This window comes from Cyprinus carpio, chromosome B16 (genome assembly GCF_018340385.1).
Source record: "Cyprinus carpio isolate SPL01 chromosome B16, ASM1834038v1, whole genome shotgun sequence".
Taxonomy (NCBI): domain Eukaryota; kingdom Metazoa; phylum Chordata; class Actinopteri; order Cypriniformes; family Cyprinidae; genus Cyprinus; species Cyprinus carpio.
This window is the reverse complement of record NC_056612.1, coordinates 28701923-28712265: the sequence shown is the minus strand read 5'-3', so window position 1 is coordinate 28712265 and position 10343 is coordinate 28701923. Positions and strand designations below refer to the sequence as shown.

Sequence of the window (10343 nt, the reverse complement as noted above, 5' to 3'; positions counted from 1 at the left end):
ACTGTAAAGTTATGTTCAACATTTATTTTTTTTGTTTTTGGTCATGAGTCAATTCCATATTCAAAACATCCCGCATATGATCGAAGATTAACAATATAAATTAAAAAATTGTAAATAGAAATATTCATCGAAGAAGAAATAATTTAAGTATTATACTATTAAATCATTAATTCGTTCACATAATAAAAACATTAAACTGTAAATTAGGGAAAGAAAGAAATAAAAAAAATAAAAAAATAAAAAAAAAAAAAAATTTAATTATAATACAATTAAATCAATAATTATATAATTATTAAAATAAAAGATTATATAGAATATTTAACATAAATAACACTTTAGGATTAATCACATCCATAGGGATGTCAAATGATTAATCACGATTAATCACATCCAAAATAAAAGTTTGTTACACTAATATATGTGTGTAACTGTGTATATTTATTATGTATGATAATAATACCACACATGCATGGATTATATTTAAGAAGGAAATGTTATGTTATATCTTAAATATAAATTTATAATACAGTATAAAATAGTAAGAATATAAATATCTAGAATAGTCACTCTACCTGTAAATAGTTTATCTAATATGATTAATTTAATGTGTTGTGTAGTTATATATTACAGTAAACAGATAACCCTGAAACCCACCATATATTATGTAAACCAAAACTTTTTTTGGATGTGATTAACGTGATTAATCATTTGACAGCTTCCTCATATTATTATTTTGCAAAAACAGATACATCATATAACGTTTTTTAAAATTCATTTTTTATGTCATCAAGTTTTTATTGTTTTATTGTGTTAGCTGTATTTTTAGTTATTTTTTAACCTAATAAAAATAACCCAACTGCAGTTTGATTGAGATTAATTGGAAAACAATGAAAAAAAAAATAAAAAAACTTATTCCCTCTCCCTTATTCGATTTGTTTCTGTTGAAAACTACAAAAAAAAAATATAATACAAGCATTAGTAATATAATACTGTAATGATAATGATGATGGCACATAAACATAATATAAAGAAAACAAAAGCGTATTTGTTTCTGTTAAAAACTTTTAATACAATAGTTACAGAAAAATAATGCACAGCTCTGTGTAAAAACAGTCATTGTTTTCATCAGTCTTAATAGTGAACACCACTAGTGTTCAGCGGTCGTGTCCGGTGTCTGTACTTCATGCTGGTGCTGGGTTGACGCCGCAGCACTTCATCGCCTTTATCAATGTCTTTAGGTTCATCATAAACCGTGGAGATGGTATGCAGAATCAGTGATGCTTTTCTGGGCTTTTATACGTGGGAAGTAATAGACAGCAGAGAGGCTTCTCTCCGTGAGTCACCTGACATGGCAAATATGACACAAATCAAACGCATCATTCAAAAGTCATAAAAATGAGGGGGAAATCATCTCATAAGAATTAACACGCTAGAACCCCACCCAGCCCCACACCCCCACCTCATGCGCACACATTGGTTCTGAGAACTGAAATGTGCAAGATTGAAACAAGCAGCGGAGACTCACCCGAAGCCTCTCCTACAGTTGGGATGCTGGCCTTCGAAATCCACCTCCTCCTAAACCCCACCCCTCCTGCCCCCCTCCACCACTACATCCCCACCACCCCCCTACACACTCACCCGTCCCTCCAGCCCTGCTTCTCCATCACACCACCCCCCCACACCCCAACAACCACACACAAACACACACACACACACACACAGCTCCCAGCACAAACACACACACACAACACACACACAAACACACACAAACACACCCACGTTAACCACACCACTTTACACCCATCCCACACACGCCACCACCCAACCCACACACCAGCACCCTGTCACGACACATCCGCCACACACATGTTTCATCAGTCTAAGACACCAAACACCCCCACCCCCAGTCCCCCAACACACACCACACAAACGTGTGCTCACACACGACACAACATCCCCCCACCTCCCACCCACACGCCCACACCCCACAAACCCACACCACCCTAAACACACCCACACTGACCCACCCACCACACAGAGCACACAACAGCAATGAAGTAGGCACTGTAACCCAACCACACCCACATAACATGACATTACATGAACCCCCAACACACCACCACCCACCCACTCCCCCACACACACACCAAAATCAAACACCAACCCCACACATCAGTCACACAAAAGTCACCATACGCAAATAACCCAGTTCACTACACACATCATTCACACCCAGCATTCCAACGCGCATCACCACAACCAGCATTGATCATTTTTGGTTTTAAAAGTGAAAGTGAAAGTGAAACGTGACATTCAGCCAAGTAATGGTGAACCCACTAAGAAGTTTGTGCTCTGCACTTGTAACCCATCCGAAGGGCACTCACACACAGAGCGAGAAGACTTGCCACTAGCTGTGAACACGAAACACACCTAGAGCCGTGGGCACAGCCATTATATTGCTGCGGCGCGACTTCGGGGAGCAGGGTGGGGGTTCAGTGCCGTGTGCTCAAGGGCACCTACAGGTCATGGTATTGAAGGTGTGAGAGAGAAACTGTACATGCAACCCCCCAAACACAATTCCTGCGGCCCGAGACTCTGGAACTCACAACCCTGCGATTGGAGTCGACTCTCTAACCCATTAGGCATATGACTTCCCTTAGTTTAGCTGACAAAGTTGTAACTATTAAAACTTAATAAATTCTTAATTTATTCATTTATAAACAAAATATAATTAGGACTTTTTAAATATATAAACATCAACGAAATCTTAACTTTTCAAAACCAAAAAATAAAAAATAAACATAAACTAAATCCCAAAAAATAAAAAATAAACGTCAACGAAATCTTAACTTTTCAAAAATGCAAAAAAATTATAAATGGTGACATAAAATCACGTATACTTTTTGGTTATAAAAATTTGAACGTTAATGCAATTTACTAAATCTTGCAGTGAATGAAAGGGGTCATGAACTAAGAAACGACCTTTGCTTCTTGACTCTGTTTGACATGTAACGAGAGTAATCAATGGTACTATTAAAAACATCCTGTATAGTTCAAGAACTCAAAACTTTATTCGTTAGCGTCTAAAGAACAGGCTGGGATTAAGAAAGCCCAGTCTACTGCCTCCCCCCCAACCAAATGGGACAGCTTGTGGAATGTTTACTCTGTGATGTAGTATAACGTGTTGGATAATACCCCCGCCTCTGCAGAAGATCGACATTACTGCCTGTTTAGCCCCACCCACCGATTCTACAATCACTGCGCTGTTTGTACTCCGCCCACCGACTTGGAACTACATCGCGCCGTTAGCACGCCACCGATTTCTACAATGCTGCTTGGATCACCACGCCACGATTTCTACAATCACGACTTTTATTTTTTTTCACGATTCACATCACGCCTTTACTCTCATTCCCGCCGCCCACCTTTTTCGCTTGATTCTTTAACGATCACTCGATGACCCTTTTAGAGCACTCAGCCCACCCGATTATACAAGTTTGCTGCCGTGTTTAGCCCCGCCCCCACGATTCTACATCGCGCTGCCTGTTTGGTTAGCCACTCCCAGGCCTTCCTATCTCTGTATTCCCTAAATGTCATACGCTGGTTTGTAGCTACGTACAACGATTCCGCATTCAGAATGCTCCGTTTTAGCACTACGCCACCGAACCGTCTCTACTATCACTGCCCTGTCTAAGCTACACTTCCTACCAGACTCCCTAATACAACGCTGCACGTTCAGCCCCAATTTGATACCCTAAAAGGCCCTCCGATTATCACTTTCAGGACGAAAGTTCGTTTGTGGTCTTCGTTTGGGGGCAAAAAGAAGTATGTCGATCAAAGCGCTATGACGAGACCCGATCTCCCCCTATACTGGTTTTCACAACCATCGCACCACGTCCGCACTGCTGGAGGCGGTTGTGTATTTAATCGTAACATGACTCAACGCTTTTTTTTTATCGGGCGAGTTATGCCCCTAAACACAACAATGATGAAATGATAAGTTGTAGGCAATCTAAGTGTGAGAGTGGCGGGGCCACCACAATGCTCAGAATACCTTATAGACAAAAGAATAAAGGATGTAGCAGCCAAGTCGTTCTCGACCCCTTTAAAATGCAATTCAAAAGAACCATAATCAACTATTTAAATACAACTCACCACTACAATGCATACAGTCACCATAACAATAAAAAAAATAAAAAACAAAAGAACAAAAATAAACCAACCAAAAAAAGTTCCCGAACCTCCTTAAAAAGCGCTCAAAGCTGCCTATGAAGAGAAACACACAAAAACACACACATCTCACACTCCGCCAATCCCAAAAAAACCCCTGAATCCCAAAACCAACCCCCTCCTAAGAAAAAAAAAAAAAAACAAAACCAATTCCTAACCCTCCAACGCCTCTCGATACTGCACCGAGACGAACCTACACACACAATCACAGCCATGTCTGACGCTGCTCTTCTGTCACAGCGCTCACAACGATCTGATCACGAACCTCTGTCATAGTACACGCTCATATCCACGTCCCAGTCGTCTGCTGTTTGCTCATCGAAGTCTGTGCGAAACCAAAGAGAGAAAATTATCAACATCAGCCAACTTATTCAGGGCCTTTTTAAACTTGTCAACAGGCGAAATTATTGTTTTTTTTTTAAATGCTAGAATAACGTTTGATAGTCTTGATAAAATCACGCGAAAGATCGATACATAATGTTTTATTCATAAATGAATGAATGAATAAATAGTGTTTTAAATTACAAAATCAATAAGAAATGTGTTAAAAATTACAAAAACAATACATAATGTTTTATTCATAAATGAATGAATGAATAAATAGTGTTTGAGTTTCCAGGATTAATTACAAAAAACCCGTTACCTCTTACCATTTCCATGCTCCATTGCTCTGGCTCAATTTTATTAACCAAAGTTCATGCATGAACTCTCTATAGATATATTGCAATCATAGAATTGGGTTAGGTGTCTATTGTGCTTTATAGCATTCCTGAAAACAATATAAAAAATTATAGAAATGCATTTTACATATAAAATTATATAAAACATAAACAATGTATATGAAAATAAATAAAATATTAGTGAAATCAAATTGCGTAAGGGGCAGACATTCACCATTAGAGTAAATTGTTAACTAGGTAAAGTATAAATTGAATATTTTAAATTATTTTAATAAACTGTCTAAGTAGTTTGAAATTTTAAGTTCTAAAGGCAATATAAATGTAAATTAAAAAAAATCATACTCTTACTTTATGAAAAAAAATATATTAGACACAATTTTAAACTTGTTACCATAAATAATAATAAAAATAGGAAAAAGGAAATAAAAATAATTAACTTTGAGATTACTTACTTTATTAAAACACCAAATATATTCTAAAAAATGATAAATATTTATAACCTAGAATAATTAAAAAATCTACACAAATACCCACAACAACCAAAAAGAAAATCTTAGTTCATTTGAAAACTTCATATTCTTTTGGTGGATGGGACCACCGCCCTTAAAATATTGTGCATTGGCAAGCAGAATCTGTATAGGTGGACCAACGAGGAAAACCTTTTCAGTCTGAACTACAGCGAATAGCTGTTTTGTACCTCCTTCTTCCTTCCTCCCAGAACTGAGCGTCTGTGTAGGAAGACGAGGCACGATCCGCCCTTCTCCCACGTGAGCTCGAATCTCCGCTAACAAACAAGCCGCGCTTTAGTGCGACTCCGACTGGGTGACGTCTCGTGGAGGGCCCGGTGAAGCTCCACTCCGTAACATGCGGTCATCATCCTGCACAGAACACAGAAAATCATACACAACCTGCCCCCACATACCAGTTCAATCCCGACCCACCCGCCCCGCCCTTCACATCATCACGGCATGACCCACCTGAGACACCGGCTAAAACAAACAAACAGATTGACCTACACAAGTCCTTCGTAGCACAAGCGCATCACCATCAGGCGTTTTTTCATGCTTCATAATATTGTACAATAACACAACAAATTTCTGGTGGCATGTGAAAAATACAATTGTGGTTAAAGAGATTGACCTTACCTTTTTGGCAATAATCTATATAGCAGCCGGGCTTTTCGCGTAGTTCCTGTGGGCATAGTGATAAACAAATCTTAACAAAATAAAAAAAATTAATAATAAATAATAAAAAAAAAAAAATAAAATAATTTAAAAAAACTAAAAAAATCTAAGTTTTAAATTTTAATTCTAAAATTTATTTTAAAAATCTAAGTTTTAAATTTTAATTCTAAAAAATATAAATGTAAATTTAAAAAATCATACCTTACTTTATGAAAAAAATATATTTAGCAATTTTAAACTTTTACAAAATAATAATAAAAATATGAAAAAGAAAAAAATAATAATTGATATTACTTATTTATTAAAACAATAAATATTTATAAAAATGATAAATATTTATACATAATAATTAAAAATCTACACAAATACAACAACAACAAAAAAAATCTTAGTTCATGAAAACTTCATATATTTTTGTGATGGGACCAGTTAAAATATTGGCATGGCAAGCAGAAATCTGTACTAGTGGACCAACAGAAACCTTTCAGTCTGAACTCAGAATAGCTGTTTGTACCTCCTTCCTCCTCCTCCCAGAACTGAGCGTCTGTGTAGAAGACGAGGCCCGATCCTCCCTTCTCCCACTTGAGCTCGATCTCCTCCTCAAACAGCCGCTCTTTAGTGCGCTCCTGACTGGTGACGTCCTCGTGGAGGGCCTCGTGACGCTCCCACTCCTCACAGCGGTCATCATCCTGCACAGAACACAGAAATCATACACAACCTGCCCCACATACAGTTCATCCAGACTCAGCCCCTTCACATCACTCATGTGCATGATACTGAGACGAAGAAACAACAGACTGAAAAGTCTTCAGAGCACAAGGCCATCATATCAGGGTTTTTTTTTCATGTTTTAAATTATTAAAAAAAAAAAATTCTGCAATGTGAAAAAATACAATTTGGTAAAAGATGACTTAATTTTATTTGGAAATAATTCATCATTCTAGAATGAGTGATTTTAGTAGTTTTGTTGGGGAGTGTATATGCATTAAAAACAATTTCATAAATTAATCATTTTAATGTAATATTTATCCTTTAAAACATGAAAAATAAACAAATAGGGAAAGACATTTTTTAATAAAATAAATAAAATAAAATAAAAATTGCAATGCATTATTTTATGGCTGTACAATAATAAAAAAAAAAATTCATAGGCTACATTCCCACTGTTTCTGACCCATCCATGACTATAAAATCATAATAATGGATTAATCAATTAGGCTTTAGAAAAGGTTTTATATAAATTAATTTGATAAATTACATAAATTCCATTAATGATTTAAAAAATCTTTGAAAAAACAAATTAATTAAATAATATTTATATCAAAATATGTATATAAAATGATAAATCTTGATTAATAAAAAATAAACTTTTTTTATTTTAATTTCATTTAATTCAATCGCAGTCTGTGCAATATGACAACCTCATAAAGCCATATCGAAACATAAATGTTATTATCTAACTCACATCATCAGGGCCGGACAGCTCCTCTTCACTTCCTGCTTCCTGTGACTCTTGATTGACAAGTGGAGAACTGGGTGGGTCCTCTTCATCTGTCTGAGAGTTTGTGGGCGTGTCCTCTTCATCTGTCTGTGAGGTTGTGGGCGTGTCCTCTTCATCTGTCTGTGAGGTTGTGGGTGTGTCCTTACCTACTGTCTGTGAGTTTGTGGGCGTGTCCTTATCTACTCTCCGTGATGTTGTGGGCGTGTCCTTATCTATTTTCTGTGAGGTTGTGGGCGTGTCCTTATCTACTGTCTGTGGGGTTGTGGGCGTGTCCTTATCTACTCTCTGTGAGGTTGTGGGCGTGTCCTTATCTACTCTCCGCGAGGTTGTGGGCGTGTCCTTATCTACTGTCCGTGAGGTTGTGGGCGTGTCCTTATCTACTCTCCGCGAGGTTGTGGGCGTGTCCTTATCTACTCTCCGCGAGGTTCCGTGAGGTCTTGTGGGCGTGTCCTTATCTACTCTCTGTGAGGTTGTGGGCGTGTCCTTATCTACTGTCCGTGAGGTTGTGGGCGTCTCTACTCTCCGCGAGGTTGTGGGCGTGTCCTTATCTACTGTCTGTGGGGTTGTGGGCGTGTTTTTATCTTTTGTATGTGAGGTTGTGGGCGTGTCCAGGCGGTCGGGCCCCGAGATCTCGACTCCTCCGGCGGTGAAGACGCTCTCCTCCGCGGGACTCATGACTGTCGTGTTGCGATACATGTAGGGCACGTTCCCGTAGCGGCGATTCGAGCCCGTCTTAGGAAACGTGAGCCCCAGTTTGCGGATGAGCCGCGGCGGCAGACGGCAGGACTGGATGAGCTCCAGGAAAACGCTCACAGGTGTGCCAACGTTCCCCGCCGGCATGAGCGAGGGCGGATTGAGCTCCGGCAGACCCTTGAGGTCCGACAGCGTGAAGTGCTCTGATTGGGCGAAGTGTCGTCTCATCTCGGCCTTCGTCTTGTACGGGAATGAATTATGCTCTATAAACACAGATAAAATATGATGATTATAAAACAACTTGGACTTTGGTAAGATGGGTGTTAACATTGACTTTAGTTTACTTGACATCATCTTAATCTTTCAGGGTGTGACCGGGTGATGACCCTTGACCTTTACCCATAATTCCCATTTTCCCGTTGAAATGTAATAGTTAATTTATCAGATGGTTCATGTTCACCCTTCAACACCTTCACAAAACATCTAGAAGAACCTGAAATGGCCATATAGTCTCATATATATTCACCACATTTTAAACACGTCTTCACTGATTTTGATGTAATTATAATTCATAGATCATGCATAAAAGTATATATTTAAATTTATTTTAAAAAACATTTATTGTTTTAATTTGAACACAAAAATTGTAAATGTACACCTTAAATGATGAATCTTAATTTACAAAAAAAGTTAAATATTAACGTAAATATAAAATAAAGTACAATTTATGAAATAGTCATTTATGTTATATTTATAATTTGTTAAATATACCATAAAACGTAAAATGTATAAATATAAATAAAACGTATAAATGCAAACACACAATTATAATTTTTTTATCTTAATGTATCCAAAAATTACATTCTTATTAATTATATGATATTCAAACGTAAACCAAATGTTAAAAAAAATTTTTTTTATTTGATTGAATAACAAAATACATAAATGTAAACATTACATGTTAAATCTTAACTTATGAACATATTTTAATTATGAAAAAGATCTAAATGTGAAGATAAATTAATCCCAATTTATAAAAAGTACTTTAATTTTCAGTTTTAATCAAAAATATAAACATAAAGTGAAAAATGCATTTATATTCTAAAAAATTACAAATGTAAACATTAAATTAAAATTGCATCTATTTATGTATTTGTGTTGTGCTTGGGCCAGTAAAAATATTAGCAGGGAAAACAGAAATATGAAGAACTGCTTGTTATTGTCCTACACTTTATATTCGTGCAGTGGGACTTTTATTTTGGCAGCGCGCTCACCGGCCTGCTCCGATACTCTGACTCTCCGGATCAAACACTTTCTTCTCAGCCAGTTTCCTTTAGAGTCGATCCAGTGGTTCCCTGAGTACATCTTCACGAATCTGTCTGACTCCCGAGAGCGAACCGATACCACACAACAACACGAGCCTGCGGCTTTCCCCTCCGAGCCCCTCTCGCCGGATCCGCTGTTTCCGGCGCCCTGCGCTCGCACCTCGGGCCGATGGCGGTAATGGAAACACGCGAACCCTTTACTCTCGACAAACTGACTGAAATAGTTCCTCAGCTCCGCGGATCGGAACAGAGCGGGAATGTTGTTTACAACGAAAAACGTCACCTCTTCCGACGCCGCCATACTTCAGACTGCGCAACTGGAATCCACATCCGGCTCCGAACACACACACGCGGAAGTTATTTCAAAATAAAAGCATGAAATAACGTACAGTATAAAAAATAAATAATAAATGGGTGTAGAAATTTAAAATGTGACCCTGGACCACAAAACCAATCATAATTTTTTTTTTTTTTTTGAGATTTATACATCTTTCCATTGATGTATGGTTTGTTAGGAGGACAATATTTGTCTGAGATACAACTATTTGAAAATCTGGAATCTGAGGGTGCAAAAAAATCTAAATATTGAGAAAATCATCTTTAAAGTTGTTCAGATGAAGTTCTTAGCAATGCATATCACTAATCTGTAATTAAGTTTTGATATATTTACAGTAGGAAATTTACTAAACATCTTAATGGAACATGATCTTTACTTAATATCCTAATGATT

The 10343-nt window shown here is 37.4% G+C and overlaps 1 protein-coding gene across 1 annotated transcript; it reads right to left on the bottom strand.

Moving 5' to 3' along the window:
• Positions 1–1048: 1048 nt before the first annotated feature.
• On the bottom strand, positions 1049–9967 carry gpatch3 (G patch domain containing 3). Its single transcript, XM_042740298.1, has 6 exons — positions 9563–9967; positions 7560–8551; positions 6609–6783; positions 4496–4555; positions 2338–2411; positions 1049–1290 (listed from the first exon to the last, which is right to left on the bottom strand). The coding sequence occupies exons 1-6, from the start codon at positions 9912–9914 to the stop codon at positions 1132–1134; spliced, it is 1812 nt and encodes a 603-aa protein (XP_042596232.1). The 5' UTR covers positions 9915–9967; the 3' UTR covers positions 1049–1131.
• Positions 9968–10343: the final 376 nt, after the last annotated feature.